This window comes from Anabrus simplex, chromosome 1, assembly GCF_040414725.1.
Source record: "Anabrus simplex isolate iqAnaSimp1 chromosome 1, ASM4041472v1, whole genome shotgun sequence".
In the NCBI taxonomy this organism is placed as follows: Eukaryota; Metazoa; Arthropoda; class Insecta; order Orthoptera; family Tettigoniidae; genus Anabrus; species Anabrus simplex.
The window spans coordinates 673,368,005-673,394,911 of NC_090265.1; the positions used below are offsets into that span (position 1 = coordinate 673,368,005).

General features: G+C 40.1%; 1 protein-coding gene across 1 annotated transcript; it reads left to right on the plus strand.

Moving 5' to 3' along the window:
- Window positions 1–23,798: 23,798 nt before the first annotated feature.
- Window positions 23,799–26,681, plus strand: LOC136886192 (alpha-crystallin B chain-like). The gene is made up of 6 exons (XM_068227236.1): window positions 23,799–23,988; window positions 24,071–24,292; window positions 24,367–24,411; window positions 25,812–26,024; window positions 26,110–26,328; window positions 26,402–26,681. The coding sequence occupies exons 1-6, from the start codon at window positions 23,815–23,817 to the stop codon at window positions 26,480–26,482; spliced, it is 954 nt and encodes a 317-aa protein (XP_068083337.1). The 5' UTR covers window positions 23,799–23,814; the 3' UTR covers window positions 26,483–26,681.
- The last annotated feature ends 226 nt before the right edge of the window (window positions 26,682–26,907 follow it).

Below are 26,907 nucleotides of genomic sequence, written 5' to 3' on the forward strand. Positions count from 1 at the left end.
TTGAGATATTAACTTCGAAGTTGCTAAAGCTATTCTGGATAAATGAATGAAGAATTATTTAAAAGATTATTATTCAAAGACTGAAATTAGACACACAAACAAGATATGAAATGGGCTGCTGTGAAATGGCTTGATCTTTCATTTATGCATTAATTTTTTAGCTTTAGCATTCCTGCCTGTACTTTTACGGTTGGATTTGTCTTTTTTCTCATTTAAAAAACATTGTATGATCACATTAAGACACTTGTCAATAAAAATAACGGCACATTCCTTACACACATGATGCAATGAATTAACATTCAAAAGCTGGACAATTTACCTCTTAACATGAAGCCTACTAACAGAAAGAAAATCTATAAAATTCCGGCTTTAATCTGAGAAGAGGGATTAAAGAAATAAAAGTATGAAAATGTTGTCGATAGTGATGCTTTGAGGAATATTTACGTACAATTACCGGTAGAGTAAAAATGTAACATACCCTTGGCTGTATAGTCGAGGATTTTTAAAGTCGCTGGCCTGGAAATGATCTGAACAGATCTTATAATTCTTATATAAGCGTAACGTCCCTTCTTTCTTGTACATCTTATCCAAATCACCTCTGTGACATTTCAAAACCCACAGATCACACCTACAACAACACATCGGTATTGAAGGTTAACTGCTGCACTATACAATAAAATATGCGTATTACATTTTATGCCACTTAAAATATGGGTCGAGTAGGTCAGAAGATTATGAAGTACTATAAAAATCTATGTCACTCGACGAATATATATATGCAAACACAATATTACTTACATGTTCTTGTCACGAGGGAACCTGAAGAACGACCGCGCATTTTTCTCTACTTCGTAATTACTGCAGCCAAACACAGCACATACCTTTCCCCTCATGTTGAGAGGAGAATTCAAGGAATGACACGCGTTACTATTTAATTATGTCAGCTCACTGAAAACGCATAAATAACACCAAAAACTTCACACAAAAATACACGTGCTCTTATGAGAGAATCAGTACTGTTCAGGTCTATCCGCTAGAGTGAGCTCCAATAGCTGTCCCTCGATATCTCGCTCAGTGTCGCGTATTGTCTCTACTGTATTTGGTAGAACTTCCACACGACACACATACGTTTGTGATCTGTTCACATATCTACAAGAAAAAAAATAGTTGCCATGACTTTTGCCCAAATCCTCATACTTAAATAGACGTGCACATATATACAAGTGTTTGCAGTGTGGGATGTGTGCGATGTAGAGAGTGGGGTGTCAGCTTAGGAGGGGGCGGGGGTGTTTTGGGACCTCTGGCCTCTTAACCCTGTGACTGAACTGAATGTGTTTCGGAGTGGGGTATTTTGTGTACAGATCGACATCGTAGCGTCCTATCCCACTGACTAGTGTGGGTTGATCTTATTAGCCTATGGCTTCGTGTACATTTGAAGTGTTTGTTTTCAATATCGTATGCCTTATCGAGCTGACTTTTGCAATTTCACGTAGGTGGCGTATGATGTGTCAGTTGGGAGTCTAGCCGCTGCTCGAATGCATTTATTTTTTTTAGTTCCTGCTTATCCAGGTTCGTCATAGCCCACCCCAAAAGGTATTCTTACTTATACAGAATTAAAAGCGAGACAGCATGAAAGAACAAAATGCTATCATTTTCTTTGTTCCTTTTGGCCAGGTGAAAAAAAACTTATGTAATTATTTCCCCTGAAAGAGGTCGTATGATCAGTTGCCACACATTCGGTGAAAAGAAGAAAAGCGTGCACTTTCAAAGTGAAATGGCTTGCGGTGGATGTACGAAATGATACCGGGCGAGTTGGCCGTGCGGTTAGGGGCGCGCAGCTGTGAGCTTGCATCTGGGAGATACTAGCTTCGAATCCCACTGTCGGCAGCCCTGAAGATTGTTTTCCGTGGTGTCCCATTTTCACACCAGGCAAATGCTGGGGCTGTACCTTAATTAAGGCCACGGTCGCTTCCTTCCAACTCCTAGGCCTTTCCTATCCCATCGTCACCAAAAGAGCTATCTGTGTCGGTGCGATGTAAAGCAAATAGCAAAAAAAATACACGAGTAAGTATTTTGAGTTTGGATCAAGAGAAATTCACTGATTTCTTGATCAGCCACATGCTAATTAAATGCTCTGTTCCTTTTGGACTGTGCTTGAGAATTTGAACATGAAAGTGTCGAGAATGAAGTTATTGTTCAGGTCCAGGAAACATGAGTGTTCTTTCAAGCTATAGGCCAAAACAGGAACATTTTTCGGGGTGCGCCTTTCATCTGTAAAACTTACATGTGGTTCCTAACGTACTGGTTACTGTCAAACATGCCGCATTATGCATTAATCCAGCATGAACTGGAACTGGGTCCAAGCCCCCAAATCAGTGTGCGACTACAGTAGGTCACTTTGTGGAGGAAACATTACATTATTATTTTTTAGTTAAATGTAAAAAAACTTTTCAGTCAAACGCACTACAACAACAAGAAGTGTATTTAGTTCTTTAATTAATTCTAGGCTGTTTTTAATTGATCTGTCTTATTTAAGTGAAATTTTCTCTTTTAGAATTAGGTTGAGTTGTTTGCTTAAATTGTAACTTGGGCGCATCTTTAAAATTTACTATTGGTCTAATGGGACACGATTATGTATTTTGGGGAGGGCTCGTAGTGTCGGGAGTTTGGGATTTTTGATGGTGAGGCTTTCTTTTTCTTGTTTTGTGAAAATAAAGTCTGTTTCCTTGATGGCTTGTTTTATTTCGTTTCAAAATTTATTTGTAGGGTCACGAAATTCTTGAATACCGTTGTTGTTGATAAATTCTATTGTTTTTTCTATGTACTCGTCTTTCTTCATTATGACTGTTGTGTTACCTTCATCCGCTTTCGTGACGATAAAGTTGTCATTTTTAATTTTGTTCTCAACTGTTTTTAATGTCGAGTAGTGAGTAGTGCAATTCGGTAGTTTGGTGGAATTATCTTGTGCGAAATTCTTTTTAGGGCTTCGTTGGTGGCTACGTTTTTTATTATTTCTCTTCGTGGAGAGGGTATTTTGTCACACGCGATTTCTACGTCAGTGATGAGCTGTTTTATGCTGTTTTCATTATGACGTTCCTGGCAATTGAATTTGAGACCTTTCTCTAGCAGATTTATTTCATTCTTTGAAAAGGTAGTGTGTGATCTGTTAAATAATCTAGGATGAAAATTAGCGAGTTTGTTGTGGTTATTGTTTTCTTGATTTTTCTGTTTAATCATTAGGTTGCGTATTTTATTGTCAATGACCTTCTGTTTCCGGATTGCTTCTTTTTTAATGTGATCGTGTAAAAAGTTGGAGTAGGATGTCCATAGTGTGTGGTGCCAGAAGTTGCTTAGGTTTAAATGGATGCGTAGAATTTGTTTGTTGAATTCCTGTTTCTTTATGTAAGCAAATTTAATTTTGTTTCTGATCTATGATAATTGTGATTGAGATGTTGAAATTTTAGCCAAAATTGTTGTGGGTTTAGCTTTTATGGGTTTGTAGGCTACTTAGGAACGAGCTTTAATTCTAGACATTTCTTATTAAATGTAATTGTTTACATTACATTTTTATTCCATTTTAGCCAGCTGAAACTGGGAATTTTTGTTAAGCAATTTGTACAAGCCTTGTTGTCTTATCAGCAAATTTCCTTTTTATTTTCTGTAATTATTAACAAAATTATTAGCGGAAATACACAAAAATTCGTTCGGCGCGGCTAACCGATTTGTATAGCGCCACAGCAAGTAGTGGAGATTTTGCATGTGCTCTGAGGAAGGATAGCAGGGCTATATTCCTTTGCCAAGGTCATGGACATTGCGGTATGATTCAACCGCTTGCCACGGCCGACTTGATGCGTCGCTCTAGCTAGCTAGGAGCGCAACGAGGGATCCAGTCGACCATGATTTAGTGTTAGCTAGCGGGCTGGCCTTCGGTCACTGGGCTCCCGGGTTCGATTCCCGGCCGGGTAGAGAATTTTAACTTCGTCTGCTTAATTTCTCCAGCTCGGGGGCTGGGTATTTGTGTTCGTCGTAAATGCATAAGTGCAATTCATCAAGTCAATTCATAATTAATAATCAGACACATACAAAATTGTATGTCGTTAAGACCGAAAGACAAAATTTTTAAAAAAATAGCCTATTTAGTGTCTGTTAGTTTCTTAGTGTGTAGTAAAATACTAAATGGTTTTTAATTGTATAATCACGCCATACTTACATTTATTTGTAATACACACCGTAATGTATGTAATATTCTTCAGTTTGTGAATTTTTTTATAGTATTGGATCAAAATCTCCAAAAACTATTATTACCACACTTAAGTGGGTAAACTGTCAACCTTTACCTCTCTATCGAAATTTGCTCAGAGAGCATCAAAAATCTTACCGTTATGTTGCTTTCTTTTTCAGTTTTGATGTATATACCCCCGCCCGCTCTATCCCACAAACACGGGTACTTTTTGTTCCCTGTACATTTGTTTGCTCCCGCTTTTAATTCCCAATCTCCGCTACTGTACGACTAGTCGAGTTATTTACCGGGAAGTTTGCGAGGATTGGGCCGAATGTAATTCATTGCGTATTGGAGGAGCAGGTATTATGTAGAGATATACAAGGCGAAATTCAGAAAAAAGGAAGATTATCTGCGGTCGTAGAATGGAAGGTCAGTAGGTTTTTGGCGGCGTTTAACAAGAAAACAAGAAGTTCTTTCTCATGCCCATGGAACGTTGTTGAAGGTTATAAGGGATCACATATTACCCGGGACTACAATAACATCGGACTGCTGGAAGGCTAATGGTATGGCTGCCTCCAGGAGTATTTTCTGCATCTAAAGGTAAACCATTCAGTTCAGTTTCTCAACACATATGAGCAGATTGGTCCTCGAAGTGAACCAAGAACACCTCGCTGGAGTTTCACAAAAAGGAAAAGTCCTCTCAGTTTTAATTACTGCGTTGATGGGGTGAAAGTTCCCTTTGGGGATCATTGTAAGTACCTAGGTGTTAATATAAGGAAATATCTTAATTGGGGTAGGCCTAATCACATAAATGGGATTGTAGATAAAGTGTACAGATCTCTGCACATGGTTATGAGGGTGTTGAGGGGTTGTGGTAAGAATGCAGTCCGGCTCCATGGCTAAATGGTTAGCGTGCTGGCCTTTGGCCAAAGGGGTCCCGGGTTTGATTCCCGGTAGGGTCGGGAATTTTAACCATCATTGGTTAATTTCGCTGGCACAAGGGCTGGGTGTATGTGTCGTCTTCATAATCATTTCATCTTCATCACGACGCGCAGGTCGCCTACGGGAGTCGAATCAAAAGACCTGCATCTGGCGAGCCGAACATGTCCTTGGACACTCCCGGCACTAAAAGCCATACGCCATTTCATTTTCAGTAAGAATGCAAAGGAGAGGACATACGAGTCTCTGGCAAGACACCAAATAGAGTACGGTTCCAGTGTATGGGACCCTCACCAGGATTACTTGATTCAAGAACTGGAAAAAATCCAAAGAAAAGCAGAAAAGCAGCTCGATTTGTTCTGGGCGATTTCTGACAAGAGCCCATCCATCCATCCATCCATCCATCCATCCATCCATCCATCCATCCATCCATCCATCCATCCATCCATCGCACATTCACATGATAACTAAGGGTATGCGGGCGCCAGGTACGATTCCACTAATTCGACTACTGTTATCGGTACTACAACGACTATATAATAATAATAATAATAATAATAATAATAATAATAATAATAATAATAATAATAATAATAATAATAATAATAAATCTAGAATTAAAAATTATATGAAATTATATTTACTCACATAATTAATGTGAAATCTGGCACTGCATGCTCGCTGCAAGTTGAGGAAAGTCTGGTGTGTAACTGGAACAGGCTGCTCTTAACGCGTCATCCAGGTGCGAGTCGGCCAGGCAGGATCGGTATTTTTTATTATGTTCATAGTCGAAAACGCGACTGCACAAAGATAAGTTGAACCAAAACAAGATTGCATCTTCAGAGCAACACTGCGGGTAATGGGATATTTTTTACCGTCCACCAGAGACCAGAAATTGCCACATGTTGCGTAGGAGGATTTCAAAGAAAGGTCTGACTGAAGGCTTAAAATTTCCATTTCTAATTCTTCAGGATTATAATTTTCGAATATTTCACACATCCTCCCTCCAAGCTCACAAACGTCAACAGAAGCGAAGGGATTGTTGACAAACATGGTCACTGGTTCAAGCATTGAAAACTGCCTAAATCTGCTACCGAATTCGGACCCAAGTGATTCAAGATGTTTAGCAAGAGATAAAAAATCACGCTTGCCCCCATTTACTGTATCTGCCATAGATTTCAAATTTGGAAAATGTGAAAGGGAATTTCTATTTAAATGGACAATCCATACTTTAAGTTTCTTTTCAAATGCATTGACAACACTTATCATACCTGAAATATTATGATCTTTTCCTTGCAATTCGAGATTTAACTCATTTAATTTTGAGGTGATGTCTGCCAAGAATGCTAATTCGATTAGCCAAGACATATCATCAAGTTAGTGATAATATTTCCCAGGAGATGATTTCATAAAATCTCGTATCTTATCCAACAGACAGCAAAACCGTTCGAGTGTTTTCTCCCTACTAAGCCACCTTACGTCTGCATGAAGGATGACGTCACCATACTCCGAATCTGACATACTTAAAATATTTCTGAACAATCGATGACGAGTAGATGACGATCTTATCTCATTCACGACATGAGTTACAATTTTCATGACATGATCGAACTTTAAAACCTTTGCGCATAAAGCTTCGTGGTGAATAATACAATGATAAGAAAGAAATTTTGGAAATGATTCATTCTTAGCGCAAAGAGAAAGAAATCCATTATTTCTACCAGTCATAGACGGTGCTCCGTCTGTTGTTATAGCGACAAGCTTTGACAGTGGTTACTCTCTTTGGTGAATTTAACGAAAGCATTAACTATGTCTTCTCCCCTAGTACGTCCATGAAGTGGCAATAGCTCGACAAATTCTTCCTTTACTGTAAAATCATTTAAAACCATTCTAGAAAATACACACAACTCAGCAGTGTCAGACATATCAGCACTTTCATCAAACTGGAGTGAAAAATGTTCACACGATTTCAAATCCTGATGTAATTGAGATTCCATATTATTAGAAATCTGTTCAACCCGCTGGCAACAGTTTGGTGAGACAACTGAAGTCCTTTGATTGAAGATATCAATTAAGATTTATCTTTGCGAGATTCGAACAGAGATTCAGCGGCATTTAGCATAGCTTCTTTCACTACTTCCCCATCACTGAAAGCTTTTTTCCTTTTAGCTAGGACGTAACAAACTTTGTAAGAAGCTATTGTCACGTTACGCGTTTGCTGAACTGGCTTCTTAAACGCACATTGTTGCGATACTAATTTTGATTTTAGGTCTTTCACTTTATGTTTTCTTAGTTCAGAATTAGCAGGAAATTCACTGTCAAATTTTTTGTGATTAGTAAAAATATGTCGCTGTCATTACTTCTTTTAGGAACAGACACGCTGGAGTTACACATTAAACACACAGACTTTCCTTTGTTTTCAATAAAGCAATACTGGTCCTCCCATTCACTGTTAAAGTTATAATTTCTTTGCTTTTTAGCCATGTTAAAAAGAGTTATGTTTTATGAAATATAACTGTTTATAAACTGAATAATTTAAAGTTTAAATAGTAATGAAAAAAAAAGCACACGAAACATGTTGAATAATGTACAACTTATCCCAACACAGGCACTCAAAACGTATTCCATAAGCCCTGCATAAGCTCACAAGTAATACTGACTGTTCGCCTGAAAGCTAGGAACTGGGAACATTCCAATTGCAAGACTTTCATAAATTGTTTGTTCATTGTTTAAGGCACAGCTTTGTTGGGATTAAAGTTACTTTGTGGGCAAATTGGGTGTCCCATTGTCGTCCTGGTGAAACTCTGTCATGGTAGGTAGTTTATGGCATTGCAATCAAATGAATCATAAGGAAGCGGTTCTGTTTGGCAGAATAAATATGCGGCTATATTTGGCTCTGTGAGTAGAGAGAGCCTTATATCTGGCGCTAGCCCCCCCCACAGTGAGAGGTTTATTGTCGCAACTACTTACATGTCGAATAGCTCTTTTTCTGAACCTTTCTTCTATCTCTTCACTAATTGCGGACACGAGTCAGTTAGGCCTAGATCACATTTATAGCTTACTCAAAGCTCTTTGTGTATTTGGAGGTACGGATATAACAAATTTCCTGACTTTGAGGACGGTATTTTTAAGAAAAAATGTAAGAATATTTATTGAAATGCAAAAGTATTGTTTTCAAATATTAAGTAAAATTTAATTTGGAAATTAATTGCGAAGGGCGCCATAAAAAGGCACCTCGGGCGCCGCGTTTGACAGGGCTGCTCTAAAGCGTTCCATTGTCCGAGCAAAAAATAGACGGGACGCATATTATCCCGTTTTTCGTGAACCGTCCCATAGACTTATATGTTAAAATATCGTGTTTATTTATCACAAAACTCTGATGTACATTCCTCATTGTGTGATTACAGTTAGTTTGGTTGGCACTAAATATAACAAACCAGTGAAACAGACTTATATAAAATATAAAAATGGCAACTTATAATCCTGCACAGTGAACTTGTTTTGACATGAATATGCCTTATGACTGCGGGTCATCCAAAAATTTGTCAAACGCGACAAATGTATGACCATTAGTCGTTGCCATATGTCTTGGTCGCCAAAGATGCTGCGGCTGTGGATGTGTGTGTGTGTTTTGATTGTACCGTCTGTGACGTCACATTCGTCGTTACCGTATGTATTGGTCGCCAAAGATTCTATGTGAAATTGTGCAAATAAATCGTTCGTTATCAATGTTTGAGTTTCATTTATTGAAAGACATATTCATGATAATTAGCTTTTCGCAAAGGGAAAAGGTTCTTTTTTGCAACACTTGATGTACTGTACTGGAATTGGGCGCTTCTATTTTAATAATATTCATTACCGGTACTTGTTTTCCTATAGTATAGATAAATGGTACTCTGTGTGGTCTGTGGCTCGTGTTAAGAAATTCTAATCTTAAATAGGGCGCAATAATCAACGACAGTCGAAGTGTGCCCTATTTTCATGCTTGTAATCGGGTCACCCTACACTAGCCGGATCTAACCTAGCCAGCTCAATGGTCTTTTAATTCGCATGGTTCTTAAAAGATACAGCGGTCTTGTCACTAGTTCGTTAAGTTGACAGCCTTGTGTAGCTGACTGAGACGTCATTCGACTATCCGAACCGAGTCATGTTGGTATAACAGTTGTGACATCGTCCGAGCCATGCAATACGCGGCTCGTGAAACGAAGTATTATAAATAGTAAATTTCAGTTTCCATGAGAAATAGTAGCGAACCTATTCGAACTCCACTGTGCTTAACACCGAGTTACTGAGGATTTAGGCAACAATGCTTACATTCATCGTGGCATGGTAATCGCATCCGGACATGATACATCTCCCTACCATGAGAATTTCTAAAAGCCTGGGACCAGAAGCAAACTAAACAAAGGTTTCCGATTTAAATGGCACATGGGTTCGTGAAAACAACACAAATAGTATCATCATGCAAGCATCTTGGGAAGTGGGAACCAATTTGGTAACTATCCCTTGAAATTATATGAGCGGGTTCATACAATGTTTTATCGATTGGTCGAATTCATTTCAATCAACGAAACGACATGTCACGTGATTGGTATAGAATAACAGAGGGGCTGTATGCCTGACATCAGCGCTCTTTGCGGAGGCAAGTTCTTAAAGGGCAGCCATGTTTCGAGTTGTCGAAGCAAAGCCAGTTGGCGCGAGAACATTAATATTATGAGAGGGTGACATGGAGATTGTGCGTGGCAATAGAACATCGAGATTTTAAACAGTTAAAAGTTAGATTCTAGCCTTCAAGAATGCCAGCCAGTCGTATGCTTAGCGTACGGCTGCACTAATCGGAGTAAGGTGATTGACAATGATCCTTTTTTTCAGACATCATATGTGATGATTTCTCGGTCTTTGTTTATCTTTGCCCTTGAGAGTTCATTTTTGTTACCAGCTGGTGTTGGTTATGATTAATTGAAATTCTATATTGAGGTTCTTTTTTTCCTCCATAATGGACCTGAAGACTTGTCTTGTTCTTGAGCACTGGTTTGATGTATGCCAACGAGCTAGAAAGAGGACTATAAAGTGGCTATTGGACCGTCATCCACCCCCATAACCCTGATGATTTCGACACATTCTACGATCTGCTAGATAGAAGCCAAAATCCTCCTACACTCTCCATCAAATCACCCACCTCGCGTCAAGACCAGGCGGAAGAAGACAACACAGAAGACATCAGGTAAGAAACTGAAGGAACAGAAGAGACAGCGGATGAAGCTCACCCCTACGAGCAACCCTACCACTATACCATGAACAACACCTCATTCCCTATAGCTGTCAGATGCAACTTCCTAATCATTCCACTCATCAACCCAGGACCTGTCCCACTCACCCGCCAAGCAGTAATTCAAGCCATCGAACCCATCATCAATCGCCATATACCTGTCATTGAAGAAACTCACAATAACCACCTCATCATTACTCCGTCCAACAACAGATCAATAGCAACCATCCTCAGCAAATTACAAGATATCGACATCCCAACTCCATTCTTATCAACCCCGTAAACAACTCCTCAAGCCAAAGATCTTCTTCTGATGTATATACCCAAACCGCCAACATTAACAAAAAAATCCAGACTAAGCCAAACCCAACCAATCAACATCTGCCATCAAGAAGTCCAAACCAAATCTCACCTCCCCTTCCAATGCCCTCACCTGCACCCACCCAAACCCCATCCCCCCTTTTCCGCCAGACCCAAGCCCCAAGCCTAACTCAACCACCAGTGCCACTAGGCTCCGAACTAAGCGCAGAAAACCTGCTCCCAAGCCTACTTTACGCTCCAATCCAGCCACCCCGTCTCGACCTCTCTCCCGCCCCCATCCCTCTCTTATTACACAGTGCTATAATTGCCTAAAGTTAAATCATGCCTCTGCTTCATGCAAGGAATCTACCCGCTGCAATAGGTGTGGGGGCCCTCACCGCCACTCAGATTGCAAGGTGCCTCGGGACCAGGCGAAGTGTGCCAACTGCCAAGGCAACCATACCGCCTCGTTTCCTGGTTGCCCCTTCATCAAACGGGCAATTAGGTCCCATTATAAGCACGCCAAGCACCTAAACCGCCGCAACCAACCCCTCTCATTCCCAAACCATCTCTTACTCCCGCCGTTCGCCCCATCCGCCTACCAGCCCGGTTATGACACCTCCACACTCATTCGCATACTACCGGACCTACTTTCCCCCCACCTTTCACCCCAGTTCCCCGCCATGCCAAGTAGATAACTCATCGTACATAACTCTTCATCCAAGTTTAAATCCCGCCAAGATTCAGCTCCTTGCCGATTTTCCTCCCTAATACACCTGCGCCTTTCCTCTCTCAAATCTCTACAAAATTATTCTGATCGTTAAGTAACATTGGGCATGGTCACCAGTTGGATGGGTGACCATCTCCCTTGCTGTGCACACACAGGTTAAACCGTCATGAATAACCTACCGACTCCCATTATTGGGTAATTATGATTCCCTTGGACTCTGTCACCAGTGTCCCAAGGCCACTTTTCTTACCCTCCGGGGTGCAGGGCACATTCTGTTCAGTTTGATTTATTCCAAGATATCACCACCCCTCAAAACCCCAAATTGCCGAAAGCAGCACTCAAGGCCCACAAGGCCGAAGGGCTAATATGCTGAAAGGATCTGGGCTCCGCCCACATATCCGTTGAGACGCGTGGTCTACTACTATTTGAATCTACCTGAACGCCGCATTCGCCATATTTTAAACGATCAAAACATGTGGGCGTGTTAATGAAACAAGCACACAGGCTGCAGGAATATACACCGTTTCACAGTTTCCTTAATTAAGAAAGCACTCAAGAATGCATAATGTATTTTTAAAAGGGCATTAAAGATACAAGATACAGGCTAAATACATATATCGCATAAAGAAGGAAAATTAACACATTTCCAGTAATTACAAAAGAGATCATAATACCTTGTCATTAAACAAATTTAGCCCTACTTACAAAGAATCAAAATATAGGAAACCTTGAACAAAATAATATAACATAGAGAAATAATTCATACCCTATCATTTGATTAGTGTCCGGCTCAATGGCTAAATGGTTAGCGTACTGGCCTTTGGTCACAGGGGTCCCGGGTTCGATTCCCGGCAGGGTCTGGAATTTTAACCATAATTGGTTAATTTCGCTGGCACGGGGGCTGGCTGTATGTGTCGTCTTCATCATCATTTCATCCTCATCACGACGGCAGGTCAAATCAAAAGACCTTTATCTGGCGAGCCGAACTTGTCCTCGTACATTCCCGGCACTAAAAGCCATACGCCATTTCATTTTTACTTGATTAATAATACCAACTAATAATAACTACCCAGTTATAATCCTCGACGCGGTCAAATCCTCTGAACTGAAGGCCAGCACGCTGATTATTCAGCCAAGGAACCGGACACTAAGCAATAATAATAATAATAATAATAATAATAATAATAATAATAATAATAATAATAATAATAATAATAATAATAATAATAATGTCGTCGGGCTGAGAGGCTCAGACGGTTGAGGCCCTGGCCATCTGGCTCCAACTTGGCAGGTTCGATCCTGACTCAGTCCGGTGATATTTGAAAGTGCTCAAATCCGTCAGCCCTGTGTTTGTAGATTTACTGGTACGGTACGTAAGAGAACTCCACAGCGAGACAACGTTCAGGTACCTCGTCGTCTCCGAAAAAGTAGTTAGTGGAATGTAAAACCATTAATAATACAATTTACGAAGAATAAGTGTTCTAGACCCGTGGAGTACAAGGTTTGAAGTGAACACATGTAGTAAAGTATCCCGTAAAAAAAAAAAAAAAAAAAAAAAAAAAAAAATAGAACAAGAAGTTTAAGGATAAACACTTTGTTTAAAAAGAGGACAGCCCTTCTTGTGTTAATGATCTTAAATCACATACTTACCTGAATAATTCCATACCACATGTTTGGACGATGATTCTGGTACTGTCAGTTGTTTTTATTTGCCTTACGTTGCACCCACTCAGAAACGTCTAAGGCTGCCTTTACGTGTACCACTTCTCAACCACAAAACGGTGATTTTGTGGCTAAAATCGACCACTCTCAACCACAATTAAGTGGTTCTTTGTTGTTATTTGAAGTTCACATCGGCCACAATCTTTCCCACCACTTCACATCCGTAAACAGTACACAGTACTGAAATGGATTTCGAAGATCAAGCATTGCTGTGGGTTTTGTTACGGCGACAAAGACGAAATAGAATTTATTGGACTCATCCTATAATAGAAAAGATGATCGAAAGCCAGTTTCACTTACTGTATCATTGTTTGAGAATATACGATGTCATATTTAAAAAATATATTTTAGAATGGCCAAAGATACATTCGATTGTTATTCCAATTAAAAGATAATTTTCAGCAGAAGAAAACACCTATGAGGAAAAGTTTAGTGCCAGAAGAACGTCTCGCAGTCACGAATAGAGTGCGCCGAGCTACAGCGCTGTTACTGGCGATAGCGTGAGGTTGGCCTGTCTCACGTGTGAATGCAGCCTTATGCTTAGTATGGGATAGGACAAGGCTAGAACTGCGAACGAAGTGGCAGTGGCCTTATGGTACAGCAGCCCTTGTATTTGCCTGATGTGAAAATGAAAACTACGGAAAACCAGACAACAGGGCTTTCGACAGCAGTAGCGGCGATTGGGAATTAAAAGTGGGGGGGGGGGGGGAGGGGGGGGGGCAAAAAGTACAGGCAACAAAAAATACCCAGGTTTGTGCGATACAGTGGTTTGGGGGGGGGGGCGAGGTATATACATCAAAACTGAAAAACCTACAAAATTGTAAGTTTGTCCATGCTCTCTGAGCGAATTTCGACACAGAAGTAAAGGTTGACAGTTTGTCGAGATTTTGATTCAATACTATGCAAAAAAAAAACTTTCACCAAAGGAACAATATTACACATGCATTACAATTAAATAGAAGTGCGGCGTGATTATACAATTAAAAATATTTTAGTATTTAAGTATACGCTGAGAAACTACCATAGCAGGTACTAAAGAGACCGCCAGGCTGACGAATTCAGTGTGCATGACCTTGGAAGAATAATATATCGCTGCTACCCTTCCTCGAAACACATGCAAAGTCTCCACTACGTGATGTGGTACTATGCTAATCGGTTAGCCGCGGCAAACGACATTTTGTGCCTATTTCCGCAAATAATTTTGTTAATAATAAAATAAAATAAAGGAAATAGTTACCTGATAAGACAACAGGGCTTGTACAAATTGGTTTTTTTATAAGTCCTATAAATCCAAGTTTCAGACGGCTAACATGGAAAAAAATGTAATGTTTTCTCCACAAACCCGGGCTACGCTCCCCCGCAACGTAATCGCCGCTACTGGAGAGGGTGGTATAGAGATTGATTGTACTCCATGGCGCAATACAGCAACAGTTTGTCTCGGAGGGTGGTATAGGATAGGCAGCAGCAGGTTTATATGGCGCAATACGGCAATATTTCTCTTACTGCGAGAGAAGAGTACTGCAGGTAGGTTAAGCCTATAAACAAATCTTGATTTACTGAAAATTATGAATGGTTAAACCGTAATCATTCGCAGAGGCGTAACGAACCCGCCCTGCAGAAACCATAAGTGGGGCCCCTTAGAGATATTGTATCAAACGTCTCAACAACAACGCACACATTTGACAGCAGATGATACACGCAAGTCGTGAATGCAGTCTACTGCATTTCCCTTTGAGCGCGCGTTCCGCTCGTATTGTGAGGATGGCTGTGCTAGGTTTAACCTATTATTATTATTATTATTATTATTATTATTATTATTATTATTATTATTATTATTATTATTGCAGCCTGATGAAACCATCTGACAACTCCACTATTTACAAATGGTAAAAACTACATTTTCCAACCCATTCTACAAAAACATCCTATGTAAGCTTACTCTCGAGCAGAATGACATTCGAGTAAAATTGTATTCATGTATGTGGGGAAGTCTGCGGGCCCCCTGAAGGCCTGCCTTAACGTTACGCCACTGATTGCCTGTTATAATTACATCTGTAACTCAAGATTTCCAACCGAGGATCATATAATAAAACTTAGTAATTTGCCTAGAAGAGGTTTTTTTTTGTTTTTGTTTTTTCAATTTGCTTTACGTCGCACAGACACAGATAGGTCTTGTGGTGACGATGGGATAGGAGGCGACAGTGGCGTTAATCAAGTTACAACCACGGAAAACCATCTTCACGGCTGCCGACAGTGGGATTCAAAACCCATTATTTCTCGAATGCAAGCTGATAACTGCGCGACTCAAACCTCGTGGTCACTTGCTCGGTCAGTACAATTGGCATGATGCTCCTTTTCAGAACCTATTTCTTTTACCAAATCGAATTTCGAGCCAGGGTTTGTAAAAATGGTACAGTTTATCGTTAAGATTGATTCTTTCAGGTAATATCTTTCGGGTTTCTTCCGTGTAATGGAGGAAAATAGTTCCTTAATGTGGAAAATGGGCAAACGAACACAATAACACTGAAAGTGATCTTTATTTAACATGTTTTTTACGGTTGTTGTGTAATAACAGTCAGTCTTTCTACCTACAGGCAACTGATGACAATAGAATGGGCACGGCAGGTATTCTAAATCCCTACCATAAATCTAAAATATTTTCCGAAAAAAACTGACGTGGACATTCAGATTAATCATCAAATGGCATAAATAACTTGCCATATTAATGTAATTTTCGGGCTCGCTGTATGATCTCATGGTCTGGTCAAAATAAAAGTTTAAAAACGTATATTGGGGCTTGCTACGTATTAAGATTTCTTTAATTCTGTAATTGTGTGTCTGTCAAACCTTTCTTCCCTCCCGCCAAGAATCGCCCCTTCGCTGCCCGCTCCCCTATTCCGTAGCTGACATGTGGGGGTCGAATGCATTTGAGCGAATCGGCTTTGAGTACGAATGATGTCACTGACCGTCGATGGCTCCAAACAGCTGCGCGGATGGAAGGGTGTAGAAAGTTCTGAGAGATTATTTTCGAGAACAACCCAAAATCTTTGTGCCTACTGTCTAGTATATTCCAGATAATAGGTCAATGTCGTACATAAGTGTGACAGTAGTAAGATAATAGGGTTGTTTGAGATTGCTCTGTACCAGTACACTTCGTTTAGACTTTAGTTCCCTATCGAACCAAGGTGAGTTGTTAAAGCTTCTCATATTATCATTTTACGGAGTTTACATTTCGTATGAACTGTAGCTAGTAGATAAGTTTGTGATTTTCGCTTCTTTTAATTTGAACCTTTCGTCGTAAAGGAGGCTTCGTGTACCTATGTCGTACTTAAATTGAACTATATTTCTCGAACTTGTCTTAGTTTAATTTTGATGGCTGTATCGTGTACTTTGTGGTGGTACTCGCCCGAACTTCTTCATGAACTCATTTTCACACTTTGTAGAAGTCGCCAGATGTACGGTACTAATTTTAGTATTGACCCTCTCCGAAGAAATCTTCACTTCCATCTGTTTTGTTTTTTTGGTCCTAAACTTGTAAAAAATCTCGGTTCATCTCACAACCCAGCATTTTATTTTTCATATAAAGCTACGGTACTCGTTTCTCTGAAAGAAATAATTTTTCTGAGGTAATTTCCAACAATCGTGGTCAGAACTGCCGATGTTTCTTTCGCATTAATTTATTCACTATCCGCAAGTTCAGGAGTTACAAAAGAATAGCCATGCTTCGTCTTATTGCGTATCGGAAAAAAGGTTTTTATTTCACTTGTGTACCCCTTGCTCCTACTAACGGACTATGAACTCTTGCCTCGGTAGCACAAAACAAGTGTTTTTTTAAAAAAAAATTAGTTAAACAACAAAACCACTGCCGCTCTACGTTGGTATTATCGGCTCTTCTTGCAATACGAATACCGTTAGATTGTCCTTGACAGGTACAGTGTTTGCTGAAGGGTGAGAAAACCAACCCCTATTCAACTGTATCCCAGTTGCAAAAAATTTGGACGGATAGGAAAGAGGACTAAGAGTGTCCCTTCTTTAACTCCTAACTAACAGCACGATGTGGTTAATAGAACAAGGACAATTTTAGAACGACGTTTACAAAAACGTGTACTGTCCGCACACTTTATCTTGATGCATTTGTGTACGGGGTGAGGAGTAAGGAGGGAGCTGTCCCGGTATCGATAGTGCCAAATACAGTAGAGACAATACACGACACTTACAGATTTCGCCTTGCTAAAATGGGAGACAATTCGACGGTGGCGCTCCTAGTGACTTGACCTGAACAAATCGCGCTAAATTCAAATATCAATGGAAATGTATATACGAAAATGGATAAATAAATTACGTCTAGAAAGACAGTGGTATTGAGATATTAACTTCGAAGTTGCTAAAGCAATTCTGGATAAATGAATGAAGAATTATTTAAAAGGTTATTATTCAAAGACTGAAATTAGACATATAAACAAGGTGTGAAATGGACTGCTGTGAAATGGCTTGATCTTTCATTTATGCATTACTTTTTTAGCGTTAGCATACCTGCCTGAAATCTTACGGTTGGATTTGTCTTTTTTCCTCATTTAAAAACAATGTATCATCACATTAAGACATTTGTCAATAAAAATATCGGCACATTCCTTACACATATGATGCAATGAATTAACATTTAATAGCTGGACAATTTTCCTCTTAACATGAAGCCTACTAACAGAAAGAAAATCTATAAAATCCTGGCTTTAATCTGAGAAGAGGGATAAAAGAAAGAAAAGTTTGAAAATGTTGTCGATAATGATGCTTTGAAGAATATTTACGTACAATTAGAGTAAAAATGTAACATACCCTTGGCTGTATAGTCGAGGATTTTTAAAGTCGCTGGCCTGGAAATGATCTGAACAGATCTTATAATTCTTATACAAACGTAACGTCCCTTCTTTCTTGTACACTTTATCCAAATCGCTTCTGTGACATTTCAAAACCCACAGATCACACCTACAACAACACATCGGTATTGAAGGTTAACTGCTGCACTGTACAATAAAATATGCGTATTATATTTTAAGCCCGTTAAAACATGGGTCGAGCAGGTCAGAAGATTATGAAGTACTATAAAAATCTGTCACTGGAAGAATATATATGCAAACACAATATTACTTACATGTTCTTGTCACGAGGGAACCTGAAGAACGAGCGCGCATTTTTCTCTACTTCGTAATTACTGCAGCCAAACACAGCACATACCTTTCCCCTCATGTTGAGAGGAGATATCAAGGAATGACACACGCTACTATTTAATTATGTCAACTCACTGAAAACGCATAAATAACGCCAAAAACTTCACACAAAAATACACGTGCTCTTATGACAGAATCAGTACCGTTCAGGTCTATCCGCTAGAGTGAGCTCCAGTAGCTGTCCCTCGATATCTCGCCCAGTGTCGTGTATTGTCTCTACTGTATTTGATAGTGCTGCCTGGTGCTGCCAACTGAATGAAAATGAAATCTGAATTGAATCGAGAAGATGATCGATCGATATGAAATTTCTAAACCGTTATCATCTTAAGCCAACAACTATGTCACATACACATTATATAACATTATAAAACATATCTCTCGATGCGAATCTTGTTCCTAGCATGAATTCTATACTTTGATGTGTAAACAACAACAGTACCAGTACGTAAAGTTTACGCCAGATGTCGCACAACGATGCTTAAGCGATTCATAGTTTGTGTTTCAGAGGTTGCCAGTATGAATCTCGAAGATCGCCGAGGTCGACCGATTCAGCAGTAGGTTGTAAATGCACCAAGATAAAGTGTGCGGATAGTACTTTTAACTGTCAGTCTTTTCACTTACACGCAACTGATAACAAAAGGATGGGCACGGCAGGTATCCCAAATCCCTACCATAAATCTAAAATATTTCCCGAAGAAAACTGACGTTGACATTCAGATTAATCATGAAATGGCATAAATAACTTTCCATATTAATGCAGTTTTCAGGCTCGCTGTATGATCTCATGGTCCGGTCAAAATAAAACTTTAAAAAAATGATACGCTCGTACGCATTATACCTGTATTGGACAAGAACCGGTGTATTCAACATGGTATGGTCATTGGCACATATACAGTGAATCGCAATGAAACTCGTACATCAGCAAAATATTTCTTTGAGCTTTTACCAACAAATAACATTTTTTTATAGCTCTTTAACTCTGTTATAACCAATACATAGTTTTCTGCTACAGTACTCAATATTGACATAGGCCTAAACATATTTAATCTACGAAGGAATTAAGAAAACTTTTCCCAAACGTACACAAAAAGAGATCACAGTGAAACAGGGATAGGAAAGCCCTAGAAATGGGAAGGAAGTGGCCGTGGTCTTAACTAAGGTACAGCCCCAGCATTTATCTGGTGTGAAAATGGGAAACCACAGAAAACCATATTCAGGGCTGCCGACAGTGGGGTTCGAACGCACTAACTCCCGGATGCAAGCTCACAGATGCGCGCCCCTAACCACACGGCCAGCTCGCCTGGTAGTGAAACTCTTACACCCTGTGGTGTACGTCCTTGAAGCTCGGAATAACAGTCCCCCTACAAACTGAGTATTTTGTTGGATATCCCTTGGCTCGTCTTAACATCTCTCAAACGGGCAGGCATGGATCGTGCCAGTTTTTCGTAGTATGATCAACTTATTTTCTCGCATTCTTCGCGTAAAGGTCATCTTTGTTGGAATCGTGTTTCCTTATTGCCAGTTCTAAGTGATGCCACAAGTTCTAGCATTTAAAGCTGGTGAATGAGATGTTTCCACCACTTTTGGACGTTATACAGGAGCCACTTTCTTACTATGTGAGCTTTGTGCTTGGGGTCGTTATACTGATAATATTTGTACTGTTTATTTATTCCAAGTTTTTTACCACTAGCAGGTAAATGATTTTTCAGTATGTTCAAATCGATATATTTATCAATTATCCCGTCAGTGAAAGTCAACTTCCCTACACCTCTAGCTGCCATGCACCCTCAGACATTAACACCACTTCCACCTTATATAACGTTTGGGTGCATATTGGTAGGTTTTAGCTCTTCATTTTTTTTTCCAGGCGGTAGCCTTCCCATCTGATCCATAGAGGTTGAATTTGCTTTCGGAAGTCAAAATTCTTTCTCATGTGCTCTAACAAACGGTAACCTCCTCTTCCTATTCAGTTTGACCAATGTTGTTTTTTCCTACTTAACTCTTCCATACTTATTACTTTCCTGATAATGCGCCTACTTGGTTCTGGATCGGCTTTCTTCTCTGTATGTTCCTCAACCATCACAAGTTTTGAAGCACTAATCATTGGATTCTTATTAACCTCTCGTAGTGTCCAAAGTTCCATCTGTGGAATTAGATTCTTTTCTGATTTATTTTGTCCTTATTTTCAATCCGGTTTGTAGTTTTATATCTATCTTTAACACATTGCACAGTTTAATGACTTGTTGACAATTTTGTCGATTTCTTGACGATAGACTGAACTTGTCTCCTGCGTTTCGTATCGCATTTTAGAGTCAAACGTACGGTGTTTAAACCTGTCCATCGAGGTCTGCATGAGTGTCCTTGTGACCTCGAGTAGCAGCATAAGACGAAAGAAGCAGACATACTTGTGTTAATTTAGGGACAAGATAACAAGTAGTGGCATAATAATACGACATACGTTACATTGCACATAAAAACATAATCGCCCAAATTTCTGTTCATAATGAAAGAAATAGATTACGATAGTGCACGAGTTTCATCGTGAGTCACTTTATATATAAACTTAACAAAAGCAAGCAAAGAAGCTTGATTTTGAACCATAAGCAAACGCTGCTCAGGAAATGTGATGAACATTCCGAATCTTTCGAGAAAAAAGTGCCGATGCTGCGTAACAAATAAATAAATGAATAAATAAAAAATAAAGCACGGGGTATTGTGTTTAGTCACGAGCATCTGTATCTGAGACTAAATTTGTTGTTCAGTGTTCATGTGCATTGAGAATTCCAAATTTAATCTCTACAACAAGTTACGTGTTTAATAAATAAAAATAAAAGCGAACAATACTTGCAAAAACTTGTTACTTATAGGGCTTTGGAAAACTGATAGTGCGATAGTCTTCCAATATTAGGAAATTTTCGTGTAGTACGTTGATCTTCTTATTGGCTCTAGCTATCCAAATTTTGCACTACATGCAAATTTTCATATAGTTTCCGTAAGTGGAATACAAATAATTAGGCACGCAGAATTAGCAGACTATACACAAAGTGAAGTGTTGCTATCCTCGCATTTCTCGACCGGCTGTATTTGCTCGGTATCCCCGTACTGAAACAAGAGCGTCGGAAAGCTTCTCCATGCGAGGTTATAAGATTATAAACGTATAGAAAGGCTACTTGGGATGAATACCTTAGGACTAAGATTCTGTTAGTCGTCCCAGGTGTCATACCCCTATTGCCCTAAGACTTTTATTTGCCAGTGACCTACGGGGCGCAGCAGGGCGCAGGGCGTTGGGGGGGGGGGGGTGGGAGGGCTGGACCCGGAACACCCCCCCCCCACCATGGAATTTTTACAAAAGAAAATAAACATAAACTGAAATAAATTAAAGTCGACTCAATATAATCAGGGACAAAATTGTTAAAGCAGCAGATTTCTAAGAAGCCTCGAACGTTCGATTTTCCACAGTAATTTGAACATACCATTCGCCGTAAAACTATTCAAATTGATCATGTTGTTTTTGTTCTATATTGTAATGTACTGAAATCCGAATATCAATATAATTGACTTGTATCAAGTGTCCTTATCCCGCTCGTGCATGCGCGCACCACACACGTACAAGCACCTTCATTATGTTTGATCGTTTTGAAAACTATAACCCCGCCATCCTTCGATCAGGCTACGCTACTGGTGACCTATTCAAGAATTGAATCTGTCAAATTGATGAGCCATTTTCAAAAAATCTTAGGAATTACGATGTCCTGGTTATGTACTTCATTTTGATAACGCATATGCATCACACATAATGCCGTGTGAAAGGCTCAATTCTGGACCATGAAAGTAACTCACCGGGCGAGTTGGCCGTGCGGATAGGGGCGCGCAGCTGTGAGTTTGAGCCCCACTGTCTGCAGCACTGAAGGTGGTTTTCCGTGGTTTCCCATGTTCTCGCCAGGCAAATGCTGGGGGCTGTATCTTAAGGCCACGGCGGATTACTCCCCACTTCTAGGCCTTTCCTCTCCCATCGTTACCATAAGACCTTTAAAAATTCTATAAAAACAGTGCTGTTAATAAAGTACTCGTTGCTGAGCCTCGGGTGCTTTTCCTGTCACCCTCGTGGACTGCGCTCCGTTTTACGACCGGAATGATTATTTGACGCCGACGCAATACGCGTTAGTGGTGATACTGTAATACCAGGCATGAATGAATGGTGTGAATTAGGCCAGGCGCAGACTTGCGATGAATAACCGCGCGATTGGTTTGCCGCGAAAAGTGAAACATTAGTGCAAAATAATACGAATGAAAGTACGTGGTACTGTATAATCGCAGGGATTAAGTAGATGCAATCAGACCTATTTCCTTAGTGACGTGACTATATACAGCGAGTTGGCCGCGCGGTTAGGGTCGAATAGCTATGAGTTTACATTCGGGAGATGATGGGTTCGAATCTCACCGTCGGCAACACTAAAGATTATCAGTGGTTTGCAGTTTTCACACCAGCCATGTGCTGGCACTGTACATTAAGGCAACTGTCTTGGACAGCCAATGAGTTTCTTAGGCCGGTACAAGCCTGCGGTTATGCATGGGATGCCAAATTCCAAAATCAACTAGGTGTGTTCAGTTCTTTCCCGCTCCTAACAAACGGTATATATCTACCCATTAAAGTGCTTGCTATGGCCGGTGCTGCTCTATTAAGGGTATCCTGCAGGATCTGCTGTTTTAGACTTGGCCACTCAAATTTACAGCCGGCCTCGCGGTGTAGGGGTAGCGTGCCTGCCTCTTACCCGGAGGCCCCGGGTTCGATTCCCGGCCAGGTCAGGGATTTTTACCTGCATCTGAGAGCTGGTTCGAGGTCCATTCAGCCTGCGTGATTACAATTGAGGAGCTATCTGACGGCGGTCCCGGTCTAGAAAGCCAAGAACGGCCGAGAGGATCCGTCGTGCTGACCACATGACACCTCGTAATCTGCAGGCCTTCGGGCTGAGCAGAAGTCCCTTCGTAGGCCATGGCCCTCGGAATTGTTGCACCATGGGTTTTTTTTTCTCTTTACACCTTGATCTGAACGCGCCTTCAGCACATACCGTACAGTAAATCTTAATCTGTGGCTCATTCAAAATATTAAATTGCGTTTTTTATTTCATAAAATTTCTCGATTCATATGATAGCATGTTGTCCTCTTCCCAATGCAAATGAACGGGAAAGTTGCCAAACGCTGTGGTCATGAATTCGACAGATTGTGGATTTGAATCCTACTGTCCGTGGCCCTGTAGATATTTTCCGTGGTTTCCCATTTTTCACGCCTTGCAAATGTACCTTATTGAAGGCCACGGGTGTTTCTTTTCCCATCCCATTGTCCGGCTCCTCTACCACATTAATGGTAAGTTCTCAACTGTTCCAGATGTCTCTTGCTCCATACGTCATGAATGACGTTCTCCGCCCAAGATTGCTCTTCGATCAAAACTTTGGACTGGGCCTCTTCGACGAAGATGTGCAGTTTCCACAACTTAACACCATGAACTTGAGATCGTGGCGTCGAATGGCTCTTCGTGACAGTGGCGTGTCAAACATTCAGTACGAAAACGATGGATTCCGGGTAAGGTGGTATTGCTTATTTAAACACCTGGAGTGATACGGTTAAATTTCGACAGATTTCTTAGACTGCTACCTTCTTTCAGGCAAACATTGATGAGCAGCAATTGAAACATGAGGAAATTCTTGTCAAGACTGTAAGAAATTCTGTTCTGATTGAAGGAAAGTATGAAGAGAGACCAGAAGAGCACGGATTCATCTCTCGTGAATTCCAGAGACGGCACACATTGCCCAAGGATGTTGACCCTAACGCAATTACATCCAGACTCACTTCAGATGAAATCCTCACTATTGAAGCACCTCGCAAGGTATGCATATTTTGAGTTATCCTGTTTTAACTATCTTTCTCTCCGTAAACTAATTATTGTTATTGTTTGTTTAGGCTTTGCCTCAACTTGAAGGGGAGCGTGTTGTCCCGATCACTCAGGTAGGAGCCCTCGCTGCCACTCAAGTACCATGAATTAAGTGCCAAGGGAGGAAGGGCACAAACTGCAATGTAATTTCTCTTTCAAACACGGTTGTGTAAATCCCGAACTTGTTCAAAGTGGCTTCTAATGCAAAGACTTCCCAAATAATTGTAAATTTGTGTAAGATAATTTTCACTATTCCAAGACAACTAATGTATAGCTAAATGTTTTATTTTGTATATAGTTAATAAGGGAATTAAAATATAACATTTTTTTACTTATTCATATTACCAAAAACAAGTTTCTTTAAATGCTCCAACTCGGCAAAATAAAATGTAAATGATTAACCTTTCTTTTCTAATTAGTACTTGGGAGGTGTTTTGACATAATTGAGCTCTGCACATTTGTTTGAAACTGATGTATCGGCAACTGAAATGTATAAGTCCAAAGGAACGTAAACTTCAATAGAGTCTCTCTTGACTTGTCTAAAGCATTTGATAGGGTGGATCATGGGAGACTACTGGCAAAAATTAGTACAATTGGACTAGACAAATGAGTGATTGAATGGGTTGCTATATTTCTAGAAAATAGATCTCAGAGAATTAGAGTAGGTGAAGCTTTATCTGACCCTGTAATAATTAAGAGGGGAATTCAAGGCAGTATTATCGGACCTTTGTTTTATTATCTATATAAATATGAGTAAAGGAGTGGAATCAGAGGTAAGGCTTTTTGCGGATGATGTTATTCTCTATAGAGTAATAAATAAGTTAAAAGATTGTGAGCAACTGCAACGTGACCTCGAAAATGTTGTGAGATGGACAGCAGGCAATGGTATGTTGATAAACGGGGTTAAGTCAGGTTGTGAGTTTCACAAATAGGAAAAGTCCTCTCAGTTTTAATTACTGCATCAATGGGGTGAAAGTTCCTTTTGGGGATCATTGTATGTATCTAGGTGTTAATATAAGGAAAGATTTTCATTGAGGTAATCACATAAATGGGATTGTAAATAAAGGGTATAGATCTCTGGACATGGTTATGAGGGTGTTTAGGGGTTGTAGTAAGGATGTAAAGGAGAGGGCATATAAGTCTCTGGTAAGACCCCAACTAGAGTATGGTTCCAGTGTATGGGACCCTCACCAGGATTACCCGATTCAAGAACTGGAAAAAATCCAAAGAAAAGCAGCTCGATTTGCTCCGGGTGATTTCCGACAAGAGTAGCGTTACAAAATGTTGCAAATCTTGATTACTTTTAGTCTGCCTCTTTAGCTGAATGGTCTTCATTTCGAAAGGCCCTGGGGTCAATTCCTAGCCAGGTCAGGATTTTGCAACTTTCACTCTCCTCTTACAGCAGATTCTGCACAGCAACTGCTGTATCAGACTGGCATTAACCACATTAAAGGTAAATTCTCAACTGTTCCAGATGTCTCTTGCTCCATACATCATGAATGATTTCTTTGGCGAGTGGGACGTTTTCCGCCCAAGATCGCTCTTCGATGAAAGCTTTGCACTGGGCCTCTTCGACCAAGATATGTTGTTTCCAAATCTTAACCCCATGTACTTGAGACAGTGGCGTCAAATGGCTCCCCGTGACAGTGGCGTGTCAAACATTCAGTACGATAAGGATGGATTCCGGGTAAGGTGGTATTGCTTATTTAATCACCTGGAGTGATGTGGTTGAATTTCGACAAATTTTTTAGACGAGTACTACATTCTTTCAGGCAAACACTGATGTCCAGCAGTTCAAACCTGAGGAAATTGTCAAGATTGTAAGAAATTCTGTTCTGGTTGAAAAACAGCATGAAGAGATACTAAACGAGCACGGATTCATCTCTCGCGAATTCCAGAGACGGTACACATTGCCCGAGGATGTTGACCCTAACACAATTACACCCACTCACACTTCCAATGAAATCCTCAATACTGAAGCACCTCGCAAGGTATGCATATTTTGAGTTATCCTGTTTTAACTATCTTTCTCTCCGTAAACTAATTGTTTTTTTGTTTGTTTAGGCTTTGCCTCAACCTGAAGGGGAGCGTGTTTTCCCGATCGCTCGGGTAGGAGCCTCTGCTGCCACCCAAGTTCCAAATTAAAGTGCCAAGGGAGAAAAGGCACAAAATGCGAAGTAACTGCCGAACTTGTTCAAGTGCTTTCTAATGCAAAGACTTCCCAAATAATTCTAAAATTGTGTACGCTACTTTTCACTATTCCAAGAAAATTGATTTATAGTTGAATGCTTTATTGTATATAGTCAGTAATATAAGGAAATTAAAATATAAAGTTTTACTTATTCATATTCCCAGAAAGTTCTTTAAATGCTCCTTGACCTCCTGATGATCCACTGTGTAATGGAGAACTGATGTTGCAGGCCATTCCATCATAAGGGTCTAATATGTCTGCTTCAGATGTTCTTACAAAACGTACTTGATTAAGCAAACGGTGTGAGGGTTTGTTTTATTTTCTTTCCTTTTAGGACCATATAGATGCAAACTAGCATGAAACTTAGGTGCAGGTGTTC

Bases quoted from the DNA above. Each gene is read 5' to 3' on its own strand.
- LOC136886192 (XM_068227236.1), top strand. From the start codon at position 23,815: ATGAATGACGTTCTCCGCCCAAGATTGCTCTTCGATCAAAACTTTGGA. The intron at 26,025-26,109 runs GTAAGGTGGTAT...ACATTCTTTCAG, and splicing joins ACGATAAGGATGGATTCCGG to GCAAACACTGATGTCCAGCA. The intron at 26,329-26,401 runs GTATGCATATTT...TTGTTTGTTTAG, and splicing joins ATACTGAAGCACCTCGCAAG to GCTTTGCCTCAACCTGAAGG.